This window comes from Ursus maritimus, unplaced genomic scaffold, assembly GCF_017311325.1.
Source record: "Ursus maritimus isolate PB19 unplaced genomic scaffold, ASM1731132v1 scaffold_17, whole genome shotgun sequence".
Classification (NCBI taxonomy): domain Eukaryota; kingdom Metazoa; phylum Chordata; class Mammalia; order Carnivora; family Ursidae; genus Ursus; species Ursus maritimus.
Genome location: NW_024424119.1, coordinates 50489823 through 50512176, shown reverse-complemented (window position 1 = coordinate 50512176; position 22354 = coordinate 50489823). Strand labels below are relative to the sequence as shown.

The 22354-nt window shown below is 42.9% G+C and overlaps 1 protein-coding gene across 5 annotated transcripts in view; it reads right to left on the bottom strand.

The window, feature by feature from the left end:
- Window positions 1-445: 445 nt before the first annotated feature.
- GAPVD1 (GTPase activating protein and VPS9 domains 1) overlaps window positions 446-22354 on the bottom strand; it is a 74779-nt gene continuing 52870 nt past the window's right edge. For 3 of the 5 annotated variants that reach the window (XM_040631884.1, XM_040631885.1, XM_040631887.1), the window contains exons 14-26: window positions 20618-20695; window positions 20129-20499; window positions 19071-19158; window positions 17981-18061; window positions 14460-14582; window positions 12595-12724; window positions 11490-11599; window positions 11038-11197; window positions 9998-10185; window positions 9115-9328; window positions 7283-7355; window positions 5963-6160; window positions 446-4460 (exon numbers count right to left, since the gene is read on the bottom strand). In XM_040631884.1, coding sequence (XP_040487818.1) covers window positions 4320-4460; window positions 5963-6160; window positions 7283-7355; window positions 9115-9328; window positions 9998-10185; window positions 11038-11197; window positions 11490-11599; window positions 12595-12724; window positions 14460-14582; window positions 17981-18061; window positions 19071-19158; window positions 20129-20499; window positions 20618-20695 — 1955 coding nt within the window. In that variant the 3' untranslated portion in view covers window positions 446-4319. The remainder of the gene's footprint in view (window positions 4461-5962; window positions 6161-7282; window positions 7356-9114; window positions 9329-9997; window positions 10186-11037; window positions 11198-11489; window positions 11600-12594; window positions 12725-14459; window positions 14583-17980; window positions 18062-19070; window positions 19159-20128; window positions 20500-20617; window positions 20696-22354) is intronic. The other 2 variants (XM_040631888.1, XM_040631889.1) reach the window with 1 other exon arrangement.

Genomic DNA, 22354 nt, shown 5'->3' with positions numbered 1-22354 from the left:
TGAAAACGGAACCCTAACCGAAATTTTTAATGTTTCCTTCTAAATGAAGTGCAATCAATATAGGGAAAGCACCTTTCCACCAGTGAGGGAAGACTGCGGTGACCTTGTGACAAGGGTTCCCTGTCTAACAGCACCTCCCCTCAGCCGAAAAGATTAATAAAGGCTTCAGTGAATACCGGGACGAGGGCTTCCGCTCACACAACGAAGGCCGATGAGCAGCTACGACATACAAGAGTCAGACACGACCTGCGTGGAAACAGTAATGTTCACCATCACGTTAGCAACCGCGAGTCCACGCTCACTCCTTCCTGGACCACACTTACCAAACAGCCTTAGAGGTTCAGGGGAAAAAGACAAGTGTGAACTCATGGAGAAATTAGTAATATCTGAAGTCAAAAACACTTTCGGAACTGCTTCTGCATACAAAATAGATGGAAACATAAAATCCAGTGAATTCAACTGCTCTCCCTTTTTAATCAGCTTTACAGAATGATATGATACATTAGTCATCACATTAGAAGACAGGAGGAGTTTCCTGTACATATACAAGATTGTGCAAGCTCATTAACTGAGGCTTATAGAAGGTTTTATCGGTTTCCAGAGGAGAGGCAGTACAAAGCTTTTTAATACAGGTGCAGCACAAGAATACGGTAAACAAGACAGAGTATCAGCTCAGCAGGGGTGAATTCTTAAGGCGTGCGGCCCGCTGTCCACACTGTCTGCCATTAACCAAGTAGAGAGGACTTCCTCCCTCTTGAACTTAACCTTTGCTGAGCGCAGGCCTGTGGGACACACCAGCTCCACAGTGACTCCACACCAACCGTGACACTGAAGCAAACTGTGTTTTCCTTTCTCCAAGTGTCCTCAAGAGTAATAAAGCTATTCCATGTCATCCTACTTCTTGGGTAACCTACATTCTAAAATATATTAAGTATTAATCTGGCAAAGTTCTCAAGCATTTTGGCATTCAGAATATCTCAAATTACCTCATCACTGTTAATCTACTAACTAAAAATTCTTGGAGCTTCAAGAAGATTGTTTCTGATCCCCCCCACCCAGCAAATTATGGCAATTACATACAGAATAAATCCACTCGACTTAAAAGAACTAAAAAGACGGAAAATATAGACTTTTGCTTAAAGAAATGAAACAGGAATGGAGAGGCAGGAAGAGAACATCTAAGACACACACGGAGGAAGCTAACCCCACTACATTTCTATCACTTCTATGTAATCCACTAAGAATTTTGAGCGAGTGTGGTCCTACTTCCCCCTTCCACAACAAATCACATCAGAGAAAGGAATCTTTAAAGCCTCCCCCATTTAAAGTATGTAGTTGACCTTGACTTGGCCCCAGTTGGAATCCCCATGGCAGGCGACCCCACAGTGGTGCTGGGTGGGCATGCGCAGTCGGCTACAGGGTCTCCCAGGCAAGAGCACAGCCTCGCCGCCGTCTGGGCCCGGTTTCTGTTCTCTCGCTCATGCACTTCAGCAACACGTATGCTGAAAGTCTGCGTTAAACAAAGCCTTCCAGGACACAACAGGAAAAGAAAAACCATGCAACACATCTATTTTCAATCCCTCACAAAGCCTAATTCTCTTACTACAGCGATTTAATATCTGTATAAAAAAGGCTTTCATCAGCAGGTTTTTAAAAGAAAAATCAGAAGAAAGTAATTACTGTGGCTGAGATGGGAACTAAAGTGGAGAAAGAAAACAAAACGTTTACCAGGCCTTAAAAAAATAATAACTTCACAAGGAAAGACAATCTTCGATCTGTATTCCTACGACCTTTCTCCAGAAGCAGAATATTAACACAAGACACAAACTCCTTTCTCATTAGAGATGTTAACCGCGTGCAAACTGAGCCATTGTGTCCATTTAACATTCCTTATCGTTGCAAAGTCCACGTCGTCATCAGTGGCTACCGAATGTTCCCTGTGGGTGATTTTATACTTTTGCACTAATCTTTCATACAAAATGGGTACTCGGAGGAAGTGTAGTAAGAACCAAAGAACAACTGTTCCTCCTTCCTGAAGGCGCGAAATCAAATTCCTGCCTGCCTCACACCCTACGGCTGCCACGCCGTTACCCAGTCCTCCGTGCAGAGAGCAAGGCTGTAACGAGCCACGCCACACCCGCAAAGGTGACTGCTGCTTTGGCCGTGCTCCCAACAGGGTTTCCAGAGGGAAACTACGCCGCTCCCCCAACAGCTGGGCTGTGCCGCGCTGCCAGCAGCGGAGGCGAGACCCAAGCCCCTGCCTGTCTCAGAGGCGTCGTCTGGCGCCGGGTCTGCGGGCTTCCAGCCTCGCCCCTGGCTCCGGCGCCGCTCAGCTCTTACCACCTGCCTCCAGCACAGCCTGGCACCAACTCGCCACCTTGTCCTCCCCAGAAAAGAGCCCTGTGCCATGTCCACAGCTTCGCGTTTATTTCCATAGTGAGAACACAGCAGAGATGTAGCAACCATTTGGAGAAAAAAATCTCTATAAAATCCCATTAATAATGCACTTCAACTCTTCCAAATCTTCTACTGACATTTATTGAATCAAATGCTAAAGTAAATGGACTCCCCCTAGGTCTCAGAAATCGTGTCAGACTGTTTGTCTCATAAAGTCTTTACGATAGGATCTGACTTCTAACACCGAGGCAAGTTTGACAGTCACAACCCATGAAGCACAGGACTCGACACAGATTGCTTGACCTAACATTCCCAAGGACATTTTGTAGTACTCGTTTAATTCTGATCTCTCCCTAAAAGGCAGAAACCACATCCCACACTCCTATGCAACTTGGTATCTTGGTATTTTAAAATAAATCAATGAGAAGAAGTGGAGGCATAAAGAAAATCCAGCTTCTTTAGGCACAATTAAACACGGAGGTCTTGCAGAGAAGACCACAGCCTCTGTGTTCATCTGCTCACGGCTGTCTGTCAGTGCCCTTAAAAATGCCTAGAAATGCTGCCCGCAAACAAGGGACTCAAAGTACGGGACCAGGTGTGTTACAAAAGCAGCTCACCATGTTTAGGAAACATACCAAGTGAAGCCAGTCAGTCATGACTTATGTACAGACTTGTGCTTGAAGCTTTGGTGCGCCTCCTTGGCCAATTGCTCAGACACCAAAACCCATTCCTGATTATCAATATACAGTCAAACCAAAATACTGAAACATAGACTTTTGTTCAGAAGAGGGAAAAAAAGGCACAGAAACCTGCCAAAATAGATTTTTTCCATAAGAATAATATGGTTGATTAAAATAGTTTATCACTAGTAAAACTTGTATCACTAGAGCAGACAATACAAATTAGTTTTTAAAAAAATGACATTCACTGAATTCCTGGTCTGTCATTCAATGTGAATAATCATCAAAAATATATTACAATTAAAGGTTTGAAAGGAGTTCTGTTTGGGGTTTCTACACTGTATTTAGTATTTCAGGTAAGAAGTACCACAGTAACGTATTTGGTGTCTACCGTTCCTTCGTACGCAACACATGCCGATTAAAGGGTCTACCTCCCTCCTCCTGTAGGCTCAAGGACGTCCGTGGTGAGGAATGTCTAAGTGATTGTTATACCCCTCATCAGAGGCAGTCTTGTGCATCAAACTCCACAACTAGAAAGTTCAAGAAACTGTTTTCCACTTTAATAAATATTTCTGTGTACTTGTTGCTTTTAAGCTTAGCTTAAACTTTATCCAGCAAACCATTTCACAAGAGGGTACGTCACAACCTACTATCAGCAATATTCCTTGTTTATTAGAATCTGAAGATGTCCATATTACATCAAATATAAATATATATTATATTTACATTTCCTTCTTAGCTTTTCAATCTAGGCGAGTGTATTTATAGATAATGCCACTAATGTCACCACCATTACAATTCTCAGTGCAACTGGTATTCTCCTTCCATTAGATGCATATAAGATTAGACAGCATCTAAAAAGAGGTGTACTGTTCTTTTTATTTTTTTAAATAAAAGGAAAGAATGGGTATTCATGAATGGAGATCTAGGAATTTTCTAGATTTTGTTCTGTTTTTTAATATTTCAAAATACCTGAAAAATGTGGTCCCTTTTTGCAGTACTAATTCTCTACTTGGGACAAGAAAATAACCAAATATGCAACAGAAACGAAAAGAGCCCAAAGAAAAGAGAACCTGCTTGTTAGCTCATTAATCTGTTTAGTAAAGATCTGTTTTTAAAATGTCTGAATGCTGTACAATATTATACAAAAACAATCTTCAGCCTTCAAAGCAGCTGGTACATTTTCTAAGAGATCTGTTTGCCCGCCTAACAGTCTGCTGCCTTGGTGGGCCTTGGTCTTGGTCACTTTCGGTCGTCGATAGTTTTAATGAATTCCACTGCTGCTGTGAACTGCATCCACCAATAGGATTCCTCTCCAGACAGACAGCTGGCATAAAAGCTGCTGATATACTGGACAGTGGACAGCAAGCAGGGCGGATTTGCCTAGAGAAGTGAAAAATGAGAGAGTCAAATACTCAGATGCATAGCTCTGCAAAAATCATCTAAGTTAACATCTTCACATGTTTTTCTATGAAAGAGATACCAGTCCTTTTTGAAAATAATCCCCAAATTCTTCTTTGGAAGTGATTTAGAAACCCCCTAGCCAGTATGAAGAACAACAGTATACTGGAAAGGCAACTCGGGTTCTAATACCTGCTGAACTGTATCTAGAGCTTTCTGTTCTTGTAAGTCACTGAAGCTTGCTGGTCCCTAAAGAGACTGAACTAATCCCAGCAGACTTCCTCAACATCCCAGGATTCTAAAATGTTTGATAAGGAAATAAATACTATACGCCAGTGAGTTATAAGCCTGGGTAGAATCCGCTGAGAAAGAAAACAAACTAGGGGCGCCTGGGTGGCTCAGTCGTTAAGCGTCTGCCTTCGGCCCAGGGCATGATCCCGGCGTTCTGGGATCGAGGCCCACATCAGGCTCCTCTGCTGGGAGCCTGCTTCTTCCTCTCCCACTCCCCCTGCTTGTGTTCCGTCTCTCGCTGTCTCTCTCTCTGTCAAATAAATAAATAAAATCTTTAAAAAAAAAAAACTAAAAAGATAACATGCCCTCTGTTGCCAGAGGCAACACAGAACATTTGCCGCTTTTTCACTTTCTTCACGGGGAAAGGACGGACACAGGTGTTTTAAGTGGCTGGGAGAAGCTAAGGCCTGTGCCTCAGAACACATTCAAACGGGCTCCGCACGGGAACCAGGCACACCACACGTGGACGAGAGAAGAGCGAGGCCAGCAGCAGGAGTTACAAAGGCCAACCGCACAACGATCCTATGGGTTGCTAACTGAGCCAAGAGTTCAGATTGCAGAAATACCACAAATATGGGGCGCCTGGCAGGGGGGCTCAATCAGTTGAGTGTCCAACTCTTGATTTTGGCTCAGGTCATGATCTCAGGGTTGTGAGATCGAGCCCCACGTCAGGCTCTGCACTCAGTGCAGAGTTTGTTTGAGATCTTGCCCTCTGCCCCCCCCCGACACCCCCACAAATAAAATAAATCTTTAAAAAAAGAGAGAGAGATGTCAGTACGTTTTAAAATAATATGGCACGATTAGAAAATAAGAGGCTAAAAGAGGAGAGGTATTTGGGAAATTTGATAGTTCATGTGACAAGTACTATGAAGAATTCAATGTGGAAGAAGATGGGAAAAGCACACTAAAAAGAACCTGCCTCATTCCTTCTTCATCCCTTCACTCAGTAATTACAACCAAGCCCCAACCAAGAACCTCAGGCATGTAACAGCTGAAAATGTTCATCTGGCAATCTGGTCCTCCTATTCTTACGAAAACCGTACCTCCTGGACAGAACACAAATCACAGCAGACACCTTCTTCCTGGGTAGCACAGAGCTTAAGACTGGGAGGAACCAAGGTCTCCGGAGCATGTGAAGCCCTGCTCAGCAATGCCAAATAAACTCTTTTCATTAGTAACCGTGAGGGGCCCACCTTTATCAACACAAATACCAAAACAGGGACGAAGTCATCTGCCCCGGGGACGGAGTCCTCATTGGCCAGGCTCAGGAGGTTCATGATGGTGGAGCACATTCGCAGGATGCACTGTACTTTGTCCCGGGGGGTCTTGTAAGCACTTATTGTCCTGATTTCCGACTGTGCAGATGGCCACGGGGCCTCCCGAAGATAAACCTAAGCGAGACCACAGACAGACAGACAGACAGAACTTGAATCGAACAGCGACTACGGGAGGCCACCACAGCAACCTCCATGTCAGGAAGCAGAAGGGCAAGCTCGGTGCCTTTTCCTTTCTTCAGTAAAGCCAGACTGCTGTTCCTTCCCCTCCACTAAGACAAAAGCCTAACTTTTAAACTTTTAAGTAATTTGCTTTGCATTTTTTAATAAAGCAACCCAGATAGCCATTAATGGAGCAAAGGGGATACGATAACACCCAACGTAGAATTTAAGCAATGTCAAATAATTCTCTTTTCTTAAGTAGCTAGAATGGAACTTCTCTACATGTAGTAGCTGATTCTAAAAGCACAACAAGCTACTTCTGAAAGAAAAAAATTTTTTTAAATATGTACATTTGTTGCAACAGCTCTAGAAATAACAGATTCAAAAAAAACAAAAAAAATTTAAAAACTCACACTCATCAGTATTTCATTACCGGGGACTTTAATAAAACCACCAGAAAGCTCTAATACCTGAAATTTTCCTATTATTTTGTAAAAATTGTATGACCTAAAAGGTAATTTTGATGTCACAGATTTAACTTCTTCCCCTGGAGTAATAGTTGTCATGCTCGGTGGAGTGTCACCAGATTCCTTATTCAAATGGCACTTTTCTGCAGAAACAGGATTATAAAACAGCCATGGAGGGAGCACCTGGGGGGATCAGTTGGTTAAGTGTCTGACTCTTGATTTTGGCTCAGGTCATGATCTCAGGGTCGTGAGATCAAGCCCTGCGTCCAGAGCCTGCTTAGATTCTCTCTCCCCCTAGGACCTTCTCCATTACGCTCTCTCTCTGAAACACACACACACACATCCACAGGGAGCACTGCGGCAGGAGGCGGCGGGGCTTCAGGGCCCTCAGTGCAGCCCCCCCGCCCCCGCTCATCTCCACACTGAGGTGCCATTCCCTGCCAGGTGATTTTAATCTGAGGACCTCCGAGAACTTTACAGTGAGAATTACATCAAATGCAAATTGTGTTTTAGAATTTATTATATTCTGTTTCCTTGAAAAACTGCTGACTTGCAGATGGGTGTATCGAGCAACCACGAGCAGCACCCATGCCACATAACCCTGTGTTACCTCCGGTATCTGAAGAGCTCTGTGATTGGCAGTCACCACTTTAGACAATCTCTGAATATGTTCATGAAGAACCCTGCAAACCCCCAAAAACACATACGTAAATACGCAGTTCCGATAATAAGGCACACAGTCATAACTGATTTTTTCAAAACATTTAAAACATTTAGACTAATTTTGGATTATAGATTACAATTACAGTTAAGAGTATCTCTTCGCTCTAAGTATTCCGTCTTGTCAAAAAAGGTGTCACACGTAGGATCTGCTCAGAAATGCTAAGTGAGCTAAGAGGAGACAAGGAGAGTAGGGAAGACCTTCCTTCCCAGCCGAGGACAACGTTCCAAGGGACAAAGGAGAGGGGCCCTAGTCCAGAAGCCACCTGGACATGCTAATTAGTACAAAGCACAGAGGACGTAGAGGGATCAAAAGCCAGAAACCAACGATCACAGAAGCTTAGATAGAGAAGGGGCTCTTGAGAACACTCAAACTCTCTCTCATTTCATAGATGAAAATAATCAGGCTTAAAACAGTGAAGGATTTGCCTAAGGTCACACGGGGGTTAGTAGCAGGGGCTAAACCCAGCTTTCCTGGTTTCTACTACTCTTTCCAGAACACTGTGTTAACTGTCCACTCTATAAAACCTACAGAAATGCCATGGAGGAGAGGGCAGGAATAGAGGCAGGAATAACCTGCTTCAAAGCTACTCTTTGCAGTAAATACAGTTTGAATGTCCTTAACTCCATATCCCGTTCTGGAAGTGGAAAGCTGGTCTCCGGAGAGAAAATAGGCTCCATCTGGTAAATTAAGTACAGAAGCCTGGGTGTACCTCTGAGAGTATGAACCAGTAGGAGAGGCAGGCTGGAACAATCCTAACCCATCCACAGAACATACATGCAAGATCTTAGCATTTCCATGAGAGAACCTTCTACAGACCACTCATGAGTCACCCCTAGGTCCTATCACATGGACCCCTTGAGAGCCACCGTTACTGCTGGGGAGCACAGGGGCCGCCTCAACATGCTTGGGCCAGAAACAAGGTTGTAAAGCAGTGCTCAAGAAAATGCAAAGAAGGAAAAATGAAAATACGAAATCATCCCTAGTCTCATTACCCAAAATATAACCCCTGTTACCAATCCAGGCATTTTTTTCAGGATTAATTTTTTTAGGATTATTTTTTAAAATCAGCTTTATTGAGACATAATTCATACACCATACATTTCCAGATATTTTCTGATAATCAAAGGAGAGCCTTCCATTCCTAATAAATAGATAATGAGCATACGGAAGTCAAGCACTGTGCCCGATGCTGGGAGAGAGGAGCGAATAAAAGCATGATGTTCCTGCTCTCGTGGAGCCAATGATCTGGTGGAGGAGAGAAGCGTTCACTGGACGACCACACACAGCGGTGATGGGGGAGGGGGTGATTCTGCCCTCCGAGGGACATCTGGCAGTGTCTGGAGACATTCTGGCTCTCACAGCGGGTGGGTACTACTGGCATCTAGTGTACAGACCAGGGATGCTGCTAAACGTCCCACAAGGCACAGAGCAGCTGCCCACACCAAAGAATTATCCGGCCCAAAATGTCAGTGGCGCCAGGCTGAGGAATCATGACTCCACCAAATGGAAAACCCCAACTGCGGCAAGTGCTAAAGAAAGGGACGCGGGCCTAATTCCCCACTTCCCTGAAAAGAGAGCGTTATCCTTCTTTCTGATCTCGGGACTTGCACTGCCCTCCCTGTCCCATACTAAGTCTCGGCACAGCTTGTGTAACACAAGGGACCGGCTGATGTACCCCTACGTGGTCAACGGGGGCTCGGAAACGTGGGAGTGCTCACTGGTCACGAAGGATGTCCCCATCCTGGTTAGGGTAGAAAGCAAGCTTGAAAATCCGATTCATCACACTCCGTTCGATGGCCAGCTGGGCGTCCTGAAGCTGCTCCTCGCTCGCGTTCTGCCATATGACGTCCTGGGCCATCGCGCCATAAAGGAACTGCAGAAAGTCTTCTACCTGAGCAGTTTTATCGTCAGCTGCTGTGAGCTGCTGAAAGTCTCCAATGCAAAATAATGATTTTTAATACACGATCTGAATAATTTTAAAAAGGGAATTACAGAAATCATTTCAATAACTAGCTATGCAGATATTATGCTCTTAAAGTCAAAGGTATTGGGTATGGTTTATTTTAGGAGAAAACGTGGCCGAATCATTAAAATCGGGAGAAAGGTAAGAAATATGCAAAAGTTTAAGAGCAAGGGGTTTGTTATAAAAATGACATACTTTGACTAATGCATAAATTGTTGAATCACTATACTGTATACCTAAAACTAACATGACACTACACATTAACTACAATGGAATTTTTTAAAAAATATTAAAAAATTAAAATTAAAAAAAATTTTAATGTTATGTTTTATTTTTAAATATGAGAAGAATTTTGTGGATCCAAAACTTTAACCAATTTTCCCAATTTTGTTTTTTGTTGTTGTTTTGTTTTCAATTTTCCCAATTTTGTATAAACTACAGATACTCAACCCATGATAAAAATGAAATGTACTGGCTTGACATCAAGGTTTAATGATTAAGAATCCGTAAAACACCTGGGAATTTAACGGACTACTCTTAAGATATGCAACTACTCAAACGAGCAATACAAAAATTTCCAAATCTCCCCACTAACACAGGGCTGAAGAGATGCTTAACCTAAACTTATCTTTAGTTACCGTGAATGAATTCCCTGATCTTCTTCTCTTTGCTCTCAAGCAGCAACCTCACACAGACCGTGGTGAAGTACCGATTGGCCACCTCTTTGTCCCGCAGGACCCTCTGCAGCAGCCTCTCCAGGTGGGCCTGCGTGGTCTGCAGTCCTTGCCGACAGCGAGTGAGATAAGCAATATAGGGCGCCCTTTTCCTACATGGGAGACATCACATACATACAGGGCACACTTTCTTGGAGACCAAGAGTCCTAATTTTTCTTTAAAAACATACGACGTCACAGACTTTGGTTTTATGAATGAGCCATGTCAGGCTGCAGGCAACTGTCCTGAGGACTAACCGTACTGCCAGCTCAAGGAACAGAAGCATTCTGCATGCTGGTGAAGGGTAACACCTACGGGGCTGAACACTTAGCTACCTAACTCACTGAACGATACTAAGTCCCCTGGCATCCTTGATCTATTTTATATTGGCCCATGGTCTCCATGCTGGCAGGACCTCACACTTCACAGGAAATTGATTGCTACAGAAGACTAAAACAACAAAATACAGGTCAATATACCACTACATCATTAAACCTATCACCAATTCTTTGCTGACAGTCTAATTGTAATAATCATTAGAGCGCCCATCCCCTAAGCCTGGGGGCCTCGTCATCTCCCAAGAATCTCCCTGATGTTCTTCTCCTGAACTGTTAGCAAAGGGCTGGCAGCAGACAGAAGGCAGCAGTTTTTAGGCTACGCCTGATTCCCTGCTCCAGGGAAGTAGTTTTTCTGGTCACCCCAAGAAAAGGAGCAGGATATCCTGGCCTCATCTCTGCTAATGCTGCATCTGTGCAAAGCTGAAGGAAAGTGCACCTCTCTGTTTGTAAGAGTTGCTCATTTACAACTACATTTCCAGATAAATACCCAAATGTGATCCTTGGAAATGTACATGCAGGTAAACGCAGCCCAGCATGCTGCAGTAAGCCTAGATTCACATGTGAAATAAAGACAGGCAAGAAGATCCTTGCCGCCGGGTGACAGGTGCAGGAGGCGGGGTAATTACCTGTAGTCCTCGGCGATAGAGGCCAGCAGTTTCCTGCAAGTTCGGTTATCAAAGCGGCACACACAACGCATTGTTTCTTGAAGTTGAGCCATTAAGTTCTTATCTTGTAAATTAATTGCTTCAGCTATTTGAACTTTTAAGAAGCATACAATTTCATTGTCTGAACAACAACAACAAAAAGTCAGAGAGAAAGAATCCTGTTACTGCCGAGAAGATAATTTCCATTGTATACCTTCCCTCAGCCTTTGGGATGTCAGCTCTGCTCTACCAGGGATCAGCAGAACGGAAGCTGCACTGAGACTCACTTTAATGAAGCATCAGGAATCAAACTGCCCTTACCTGATGCTAATACAAATATACTAATGGAACCGTACAGAATTGCTATAGAGCTCACATAGGTTGAATACAGGCAGTTTCACATGGTTCAACCTATAAATACAGGAAAAACTTACCCTCTGGGTCTGTATGGTCTGGTAAACCGTTCCTTGTTGAATGGGTCAGCACTGGGAAAGCAACAGAATCCGCAGAGCAAAGAGCAAGCCTCAGTTTCTTTTTTGCGTCTCTGAAGAATGAGTCAAAAGTACATTAATTTCTTTTTTAAAGATTTTATTTATTTGCGGGGGGGAGTACAAGCAGGGGGAGGGGCAGAGGGAAGGGGAGCAGCAGACTCCCCTGCTGAGCAGGGAGCCCGATGTGGGGCTTGATCCCAGGATCACAGGCTCACGACCTGAGCCGAAAGCAGCCACCCAACTGAGTCACTGGGAGCCCCAAAAGTACATTAATTTCTTTATGCAGATACGGTCACAGTTTATGAACACTCACTATATAAATTAATATGCTACCTCAGGACTCAAATGTTTCAAGTGATCATAAATAAAAGATAATTTTAATTTACTGACACCTCACTTAAAGGAACAGGCTTTCTAGTTACCCGAAGAGCAAGGCTGTAAAAATGCTCTGGGCAAGGATCATTCTGTAAAATCACCAGAATCACTCGAACGACAAATCCTTTGAACCCTGTAACGTACACAGAGTCCCACAATGGGCACTATGAGGAGAATGAGAAAGGGGCATTATGCTAGGGTCAGCAGGGGCCACGAGGTCACCAGAACCATCTCACCATCCAAACCAAGAATGCCTTCCACCGCATCTCTTGAGAAAGGCTAATCCATCCACAGGACGAGCTCACCACGCGACAAGAAGCCCTTCCTACGGCTCTACTGCTTGAAACTGTAGCTGACTCTGCCCCCGGGTCGGTCTCCCCCAGCATTTCTCACGTGGCCTGGGAGACTGGGGTGGGCAAGGGGTCTGCCACTTGTGTCATTTAAATGACTGACGTGGCCCCTGTGAACACGAGGTGGTTGGTTTTCACCCCTGAATTAAAGCCTTTGATACATGGCATCCGAGTGAAGCAGTCTTTTCAGGAAATAGCATTTTGTTCTTATCTCTCTGCTCTCTACATTTCCTAGGTGGCTCAATGAATCATTTGACTTGAAGCGACTGCAGTGGTGATGAAAGGTCCAAACCCACAAATTCGAACTCCTGTCAAAGAGATACCTGTAGGAGAATGCAGAATCCTGAGGGTGGGCCGCCTGGCTCGCAGAGTCCGGGAGATCGTCGGCCGAGATGTTCTGCAGTGTTTCCTCTCGAGGAGAGTCATGTGCACTCTCGCCGTCACCCATGACCTCTGCACAAAACCGAGCACCAAGAGAGGATAAAAGCAGGTTAACCTGGGAGAGTCTAGCACGAGGAGGTGTTCAGAGCTACTCGACCATAAATTAGCACCGTGCTTTACAGTCAAGAGTTCTTCAAAAAAAGAAAGTTCGCTTCAACAAGTTGATGGCAATTGTTGATCAAGAGATCAAGAGAGCAGTTGTTGAGAAGAGAATGACTTTTACTTCCTTTTCTTTTTTTTTTTTTAAAGATTTTATTTATTTATTTGACAGAGACAGAGACAGCCAGCGAGAGAGGGAACACAAGCAGGGGGAGTGGGAGACGAAGAAGCAGGCATCCAGTGGAGAAGCCCAATGCGGGGCTCGATCCTAGAATGCCGGGATCACGCCCTGAGCCGAAGGCAGACGCTTAACAACTTAGCCACCCAGGCACCCCTGACTTTTACTTCCTATACCAATCTTGACCCAAGGCAATGAAAGTCACTGACTTAACAGATAATGCTTTAATCAGAATTGGGGCCTCAAAAATCCTCTTACGTAACACCCTCATGTTACAGACATGGAATGCTGCCCTACCAGAAAGCAGCTGGCTGTTCAGCCCTTAGCTACCTGGCGAACCCTACCCCCGCTCCTCTGGGCTCTTTACTAGGGCTTGTCCCACTGCCCAAGGATGAGCTGGGACCAACTCACAAATGCAGCCACAACGCACCTGTGGCTCCCGCAGTTCTTTTTATATTTTTAACTAACCAATTCAGAGAATACGCTCATGTATAAAATCAAAAGGAATAAAAATTCATTACTATAATAAAGATACTGGGCTTACGAAGAACAACTACCTTTATCAGGAGATAATTTCAAATGATTCAGGGGAAAAAAGGGAAAAATATACAGAGAGGAAATGCAGCAAAATGTTAACAACTGAGAAAGTCCAGGCAGAGGGAATATGGACCTCCACTCTTCTGCCCTGTGAAACTTTTCAAAATTGTAAGTATGGGAAATTCGCCTCTACTTTGGCTCCCCCTTATGCTCTTTATGAGTTCTCCCTGAGCCAACTCATGCTACCAGTCAGATTCTTCCAGGGACACTCTGTGCGCATACCAGCAGAAACACATGCAGTATACAGTTTACGCTTTTATATACTTTTCTTTCCTCTCACTTTATCTTAGGGATTGTACCATATTTTTCTGACAGCTATTCAAAGTAGCTATTAAAAAGCTACTTTTTATTCAGATCACTTTTCACTATGATACCAAAGTTAGAACATTTGACCCGTGAACGACATAGGTTTGAAATGTGTGGGACCACTTATACACGGATTTTTTTTTTAAAGACTTTATTTTTAAGTCATTTTTACACTCAATGTGGGGCTCGAACTCACTATCCCAAAATCAAGAATCACATGCTCTTCTGAGCCAACGAAGCACTCCTACGTGGATTTTTTTTCAATACAGACAGTACTGTGAATGCATCGTCTCTTACAATTTTCTTAACACTGTCTCTTCTCTAGCTGACTTTATTGTAAGAACACAGCATGTAATACATATAACATGCAAAATATGTCTTAATTGACTGTTTATGTTGTTAAGGCTGCCAGTCAACAGCAGCCTATCAGTCATTGAGTTTTTGGGGAGTCAAAAGTCACATATAAATTTTTACTATGCAGAAGGCTGGTGCCCCTACCCACGTACCCTCCACACCCCCCACACTGTTCAGGGTCAACTGTGTTCAAATCTTTATCATGATGATCACCTGTACTTTCATAGTTTGCCATTGCTCCTTCACTGGGGCTGGTTCGCTTAATGGCATTCCTGTATTTGTCCAGAATATCCTCAGCGACCTGAGCTTGTGCACTGAGTCTAGGGCTGGGATCATCTGCAGGGGAAAGGAGAGTGAGAGAATTAGCTCCCCTTGGTTTCTGGCAATTCTGATGTTAGTACGACACCAGTAGCATAATCCCAAAGGCGGATTAGGAGGTAAGACTTAAAAAGAGCACATATCTCAACGTTAAGAGGCACCATGCAGCTGCCTGCTCATCCCATTTCTCGGTCTGAGAGCCTTGCCCAAGCACGAAATTGGAAGCGTTAGCTCCATTTGCTCCTCATGGCCAAAATTCTGCATGACAGTGTTGGGAAGTTCAGTGCAGTCTACAGGGATGATGGGCTTCTGAAGCACTTCCATTCAAGTTACTGTTATTAGCAGTTCAAGCTAACAGAACTTCTAACAATGCATCTTTAAATGCAGAGTCATATATTCAGACATCTCCATGCGGAAGGAGGGGGAAAAGTATCAAATTTAGAATTAAATCCTTTTAAATAATAAAAAATGCCTTCCTCCATTCTTCCTGTATCTCTCTCTCTCTCTCTACACCACATTTGAAAACTTCAGGTATCAATATTCTGTCTTACTGAATCTCACCATGACAGTGCAGTTGCTAGAAGAGTGCACTTTTGTGCTGCAATGGTGTCAGAGGTACTCCGAGAGAATCTAGCCACTGCTGGAAAGTGCTGGAATTGTACCCAAGGTACACGGAGAAAAAGCTTATCGCCATCACAGATGTAGCACTGTTTACTGTCAGGACCATTATCCTGTCAGCAAAATCAGCGCATCAAAATGTGCTCCTGGAGTCTAAGAAGGCAGAGTCATCAATTAACAGTCATCAAGGCAAAGAACTGCTACAGATCTATGGGACAAAATCGGGTCCTATAGTGAACTGCACACTCCAGAGATAGATGGAGACCAAGCAGGTAACCATAAATGTCCACATTCTGGTAGAATCCCATTTTACAAAAAGTCTAAAAACACATAAAAAAAATCACTAGATTTTATATATGTATGTGTGTTAACAGCAGCTAATAATAATAGCAGCTAACATTTATTGAGCACTTACCACGTGCCAGGAACTGTGCTAAGCACCTTATATGAACAATCTCAATTAATCATCACAACAACCCTACAGGGAGGTACTGTTATCACCTCCACCTTACGGACGAGGAAATCAGGTATAGAGAGGTTCAATAGTATGCTCATTGGGAGCTTCTGTTTCCATGGGGAAAAAAAATTTAGTATCCATGTCTCTGTAAAATTGCAGTAAGCTGTAGAGAAAGAGGATTTTCAAACTAATGTAATCTTTCTGCTATAATGCTATCCGAATGCATGAGAAGAGAATCCTAATAAAATCTGATCTTCAAAATGTAAATTGATAAAACTTTTATCATTACAAAATCTTTCTTTGGAGGGGAAGTACTTTTTTGCTATTGGTTCTGAGTGGTGTTGAGCATTCTGAAAAAGGAACAATAAAACTGGCTAACCACAGGGAAAGCTATAATGTTGCTTATAACCTTTATTTCTATGCCATTAAATATTTTATCCCAGGAAAGTAACGAAAACAAACAAAATATGCTACATATACAAAGCTGTGAACACCATTTTCACCATAAAAAACCGGATACAATTCAAGTATCCAAAAGCAAGAGAACATTCACAATGCTATAAAATCATATGACAGATTATCTGTGAGCCAATACAAATTATTAAAACCAACCATGTCTACTAGAAACTGGAGAGGGTTTATGAAATAACGTTTAGGAAAAGAAGAATACAAAGTTACACAATACTCTGATTCAATCATGAAAAGCCATGTACAAATATGGAAAGATTGGGAAAGAACATGAAAAAAAGGATAGTTAGGGTGACTGCATTATGGACAGACTGTCAAGAAATTTCCTTTCATATCATTTAAAAGTTGATTTAATGATAATTTTCAACAGATCATTAATTAGGACTAGGCAGAAATTTCTGCACTAGTAGGGAAGCTAAATTGCTTGAATCAAACACAAAGAAAATGAAATACCTTATGAAAAAAACTTACTCTACTTAACTTCTAGATTAGGCACCAAGAACCAAGAAAAACGCTTGCCCAAAGACACAAGCAAAAAATAATTTATAACTTCTCCAGTTATTAATTCAACATTATAAAACATGAGATTTCATTAAGAGTATTTCACTCCATAAATACTGGTGGTGGTCTAACAGTAGGAACATGGTAAGAAAATAGAGATATGTTTCCAACTCTTCTCAATCAGACTGTAGGCCCCTGAAGAATAGGGGTCATGTGATTTGACTGAATAACCACAACACTTAGCACAGTGCCTGGCATGAGTCAGATGTTCAACAAGTATTTGCTGACTGAGTAAGATAGGCTTGACGGCTCTCAGCAGAGAACCTTGGCCTGGACACGCAGCTCCTGCTCTTCAAAACCCTTCGTTCCAGGAGAGTCACTGCACCAGATAAAGCAGGGATGTATGCCAGAGACCGTGGAAATACATCCAAATACATGGAACCAGATACCAGAACAACGTGCATTAAAATGGGATTCTACCTCTACTACGGTGAGCTATTTGAGGAGGATGTTCTTTGGAAACCTATACCATTGTTTAATAAAAATCTTCATTTTAATTTAGTAGGATAACATAGTTGGAAACCGAGATAAGAAAAAAAGAGGTGAGAAATTAATTTCCGGTCTAGATGCTCTACAGCCATCGGAAATAGTACAAAGCTATCAAACTCAAGGTTGGGTCATTAACACTACTTCTCGAACTCATTCCTTTAAGGGTGCTCTTTCATAATGTGCCCAACAGAAGCTGCAAAAACACAAATGCTGAATAAGGTAAGAACCCCATCCCTAGTTGTGTTTTCCTTGGGTCAGATAGCAATGTTAAAATGATTCAAGCTGTAAAAAATTAGTAAAGTTTATAAATCCGTGATACTATTTGAACACTTTCTCACGAAAACAAGGAAATGATTAGGTAGAACAGCATTTCACTGTGACCCTGAATAATCAAGAACTACAGATGGGAATCAATTTAGAATTCTATGATCAACGTTAGAGAAAGCTATGTGATCAATGATCCAAAGATGTGGCATGCATCGCACTAAAACCATCACCACACTTTCCTACACGGCCCCATGTGGCCTCGTCCCATTGGGATGTCGCGTAGTAGGGTGTGCCTAGAGGCTCAGCACCGGGGCCTCATCATAAACAGAAGCTATGATAATGAGGATGAGGATGGCAGTGGCGGTGTGCAGGAAGAGCACACTCAGGTTCACTGCGGCCACCACCTGGAAGCCACAGAGCTCTGAAGAACACACTCCGCACTGCACACACACAGACACGCTCTCCTAAAAAGGCAGCGCTTACGGCGCCCAAGAAACAGTGCTATGAAATATGTGCTCTGGGAATGAAGGAGCCAGGAAGTCCACGGTCTACAAACCTGTGAGTGTTGAGAATCTGTCAGGCCCCACATCATCTTTGTCTTTTTCTTGTTTTTCTTTCTTTCTAAATGGTATAGGAGCTGGAAATTAAATAAAGTCAGTAGTGTGACACATAACATACTGCACTACTCGGAGACAGCAGTCATTTTGGAGTATTAACTGGTGTGCCAACATTTCTAAGTGAAAGGAAGGTGAAAAGTTTAAAAGCTAAGAAATCCTGAGTGTCAACTGACAATCATTCTTACAACAGTATTGAAAGTTCTTAAAGAAGCTTCCGGGATCTGCTTTGGGGTCATCTGCCACAGGAAGAATGATTTAATTCGAATCTGTTGGGACTAAATCAAAACCACTGCCTCTTAACCGCTGCTCGAAAACAACACATTCAAAGCTCTGAGCCTCAATTTCTCCTCATCAAGGGGGCTTGAGTGCAGCTGAAAGCAGTGCTCCTCAGCTCCTGAGCGCCATGGTGCCGAGAAGAGGCCTTAGGAAGAAGTCCCTAGCCTTAATCCTGGATGATCTCTCCTTGCAGGAAGAGATGCTTTTGCCAACTCAAATCTCAATATCTATTGCTGCAATGCCAGGCTATTAAAAAAAAAAAAAAAAAAAAAAAGCAAACAATTTTATACAACTGCCTTCCAAAATAAACACTCACTAATATATATTCAGGATATAAACATTCTTAATGAACATAAACATAAAAAAAGCGCTTAAGTTTACTCCAGGAATGTAAAGGATGAATTTTCAACATTTCATTACCAGTAGCATCCCTTTTTCCTGCAATAATTATTAGCAATACATATGTCAAAAGTCCTACGTTTAACCTTAATGGCATACGATATTTAAACAACCGTGACCTGCCTGACTTCCATTTATGAAACCACTACCACTTCCTGCAAAGAACAAGAACTATCATTTCTAAAGGTCTGCCTTTAGCATTCACCTGAGTGAAACCATTTTCTCTACCCTCAAAACGGCCAGAAACTTAGGCCCAGCAAGCCTCACAGAGGAGCTGACATACTGGCTCTCTGAAAGAGATTTGGGGGCTTTGCTTCTTGTTGCTAATATAATTCTAATATTTTATAAAATTACCTTTAGGCATGGCAGAAACAAAACGTTTTCTCCACCAAGGTCTGTTCCTGTCTGATTTCTCATCATCGCTATCTTTGCGTTCTTCAGTCTGTAGAAAAAGTTTGATGCTTTATTTGGAGTTGGACAGCAGGATAAATTACTAGGAAAAGGATTTCAGTTTGTCTGTGAAATACAAAAACCACTCTTGTTTGTCTTAAAAGCCAAACTGTTCTTACTGCTGTACAGGCAACTTCTGAAACATGGAAGTATACCTTTTAAGCACCAGACTAGGACCTGCCTGAGGGCAGGCACTATCTCATTACTGTTACTAAACCAAAACCTTAATACAGAGCCTCGCATAGAGTACGCACTCAAGAAATACTTTTGGAAGGAGTAAGCGCAACACACATAAAGTCTAGAGGGGTAGTAGAGAGGACACAGTAGTAATAACAAAAGTGAGTATGGACTGTATGCCAAATACTGAGTGTTAAGGACACGTAGTATTTCATTTACACCTCACAGCAGCCTTAGGAAATAAATAATACTATTAAGCCCTTTTTATAGATGAGAAATAAGGGACTAAAAAAGGTTATCTCCCTATCTTCCCCGAAGTTATAAAGCCTGCATGGGGCACAGCTGGGACTCAAACCCAGATGCAAGCAACTTCAAAGTTCATGTTTTGATCACCAATTAAAGTGAGTTATTAAAATCACATGTCAAAGAGCTGACTATAGTTCCTTTACTAGCCTATCAGGCGACCTTAGACATCATTTAATTTCTCATCTCAGAAGGAAACTGTGAGGTTTAAATGAAATTAGATACAAAATTGCTTGGAGAAAAGTTCAAAGAGTCATAAAAATGCAAATTACATTACTACAAAACCAAAATAGTACAGGTTTCCCATGGGTTACAGTTGTGGACAAACTAGACTGATAGATCTTTAATCATGACTGCTGCCCATCCTTACTCTTCGATTTATATATACCACGTTAATTTCACGCATCAAGAGAACCAGGCAGACAGAACACGAAAGCTGACCACGATTAGCAAAATGCTTCTAGATGGCCTGTGTCCCATACCTCTCCTCTTGAGGAGTCCTTACTCGGGGATGAAGATGATGAATGAGGTGCAGCCACCAAAGAAGTAGCACCAATGGCTGCGGCTGGAGGGAGCTCTCGCTCTTCATTCCCTGGACGCCGGTTCCAGCTGGGGTCACTCATAGGTCGCCGGACAGATGATACTATATCAGAGCTCCTGCTGCGAACTAATCTCTCAGGGTAAGAATGCCTTTGCCTGAAGGCCTCCATTTCAGCTGGAGTTAAAACATGGGAACCGAAGTTTGGCAACCTGGCCTCATTTCCTCCCACAGCTCCTTCCAGGATTGGGGGATCTGGTGGTGGATGCGATGGCCGGGCATAGTGAACCTTTGGCCTTACCACGGCAGAAGCCCCTAGAACACAGGGGAAAAAAAGTTTGCAACCGAGATACAACTGATCCAAAAAGGCATCAACAAAGGGTTTTGGCTCTGTTCTTCTGTAAGAGTCAAAAAGCTCATTTGACCAGTTTACCTTCATGTGAAGACAGTGGATCGAACATGGCAAGTAGAGACTCTGACTGAGAAGGAGGAGAGGTCAGCTGGTGGGCGCCTAAAAACAAACAGGCAAACTGTTTGTGCAAGACCAAATCAGAACTCATCACTCAGTAAGAGTTTCTACACAGTGAAAAAGGTTCTAGCATTCTTCCATTCTAGTTTTCCTTTTCTTTCTTTCTTTTTTTTTTTAAAGACTTATTATTTGAAAGAGAGTGCACAAAATGGGGAAAGGGCAGAGGGAGAGCGAATCCTTAGCAGGCTCCATACGCAGCTCAAGCCCCATACAGGGCTTGATCTCATGACCCTGATATCTCGACCTGGGCTGAAATCAAGAGTTGGACACTCAACTGATTGAGCCACCCAGGCGCCCCCTCCCCCAGTTTTCCTTTTTTTTTTTTTTTAAAGATTTTATTTATTTATTTGACAGAGAGAGAGACAGCCAGCGAGAGAGGGAACACAAGCAGGGGGAGTGGGAGAGGAAGAAGCAGGCTCCCAGCGGAGGAGCCTGACGTGGGGCTCGATCCCAGAACGCTGGGATCACGCCCTGAGCCGAAGGCAGATGCTTAACAACTGAGCCACCCAGGCACCCCGAGTTTTCCTTTTCTGATCAATAGAACTTGAGGGGCATATCAGAAAAAAAGAGAACCTAATAAATATCATATTCTGATTACTTCAAATTCATTGTATGTTTTTATCTACATACATGGATTTTAATGATATTTAAGTGGTCTAGCATCCGCATGCTAATAACTTTTAATGGCCAAATAGTATTATAGTTAATGCAAAGAGTAGAGCCGAAAAATGTAAATCATCAAAATTTTCAGAATGTCACAACTGCCGAGCTTCACCTTCCTTCCACCTATAAAAATAAGGGCAAAAAATAGTATTAACAATAATAATAATAACGGCAGGGGTGCCTGGGTGGCTCAGCCGGTTAAGCGTCTGCCTTCAGCTCAGGTCATGATCCTAGGGTCGTAGGACTGAGCTCCACATCAAGCCTCCTTCTCCCTCTCTCTGTCGCTCCCCCTGCTTGTGCTCTTTCTCTCTCGCAAATAAATGAAACCTTAAAAAAATAATAATAATAAGGGCAATATTACCTAGAAGGAGTATAAATAAAAAGTTGTAAAATTTGAAATTCTTATACTGCTCTCAGCAAATGACAATTTATAAAAGTACTCCTAACAAAAATGAACACTTCCACATTACACCACAAAACGGACTCAAACTACTCTCAGCTATGGAATAAAAATGACTCCTCCAGGGGCGCCTGGGTGGCACAGCGGTTAAGCGTCTGCCTCCGGCTCAGGGCGTGATCCCGGCGTTACGGGATCAAGTCCCACATCAGGCTCTTCCGCTACGAGCCTGCTTCTTCCTCTCCCACTCCTCCTGCTTGTGTTCCCTCTCTCGCTGGCTGTCTCTGTCGAATAAATAAAAAAAAAAATCTTAAAAAAATAAAAATGACTCCTCCAAGCATACGTCTACATACCAAAATCAGAAATATTAAAACAGGTAGTAAGTATGCAGAAGCTCATCAAATATATAAAAGAAACTGTTCCTCTAGGGGTACCTGGGTGGCTTAGTCAGTTAAGCATCCGACTCTTGATTTTGGCTCAGGTCATAATCTCAGGGTTGTAAGATTGAGCCCTGCTTAAGATTCTCTCTCTCCCTTTGTCCCCCCTACTCCCCCACCCCTCCCCATGCTCTCTCTTACAAA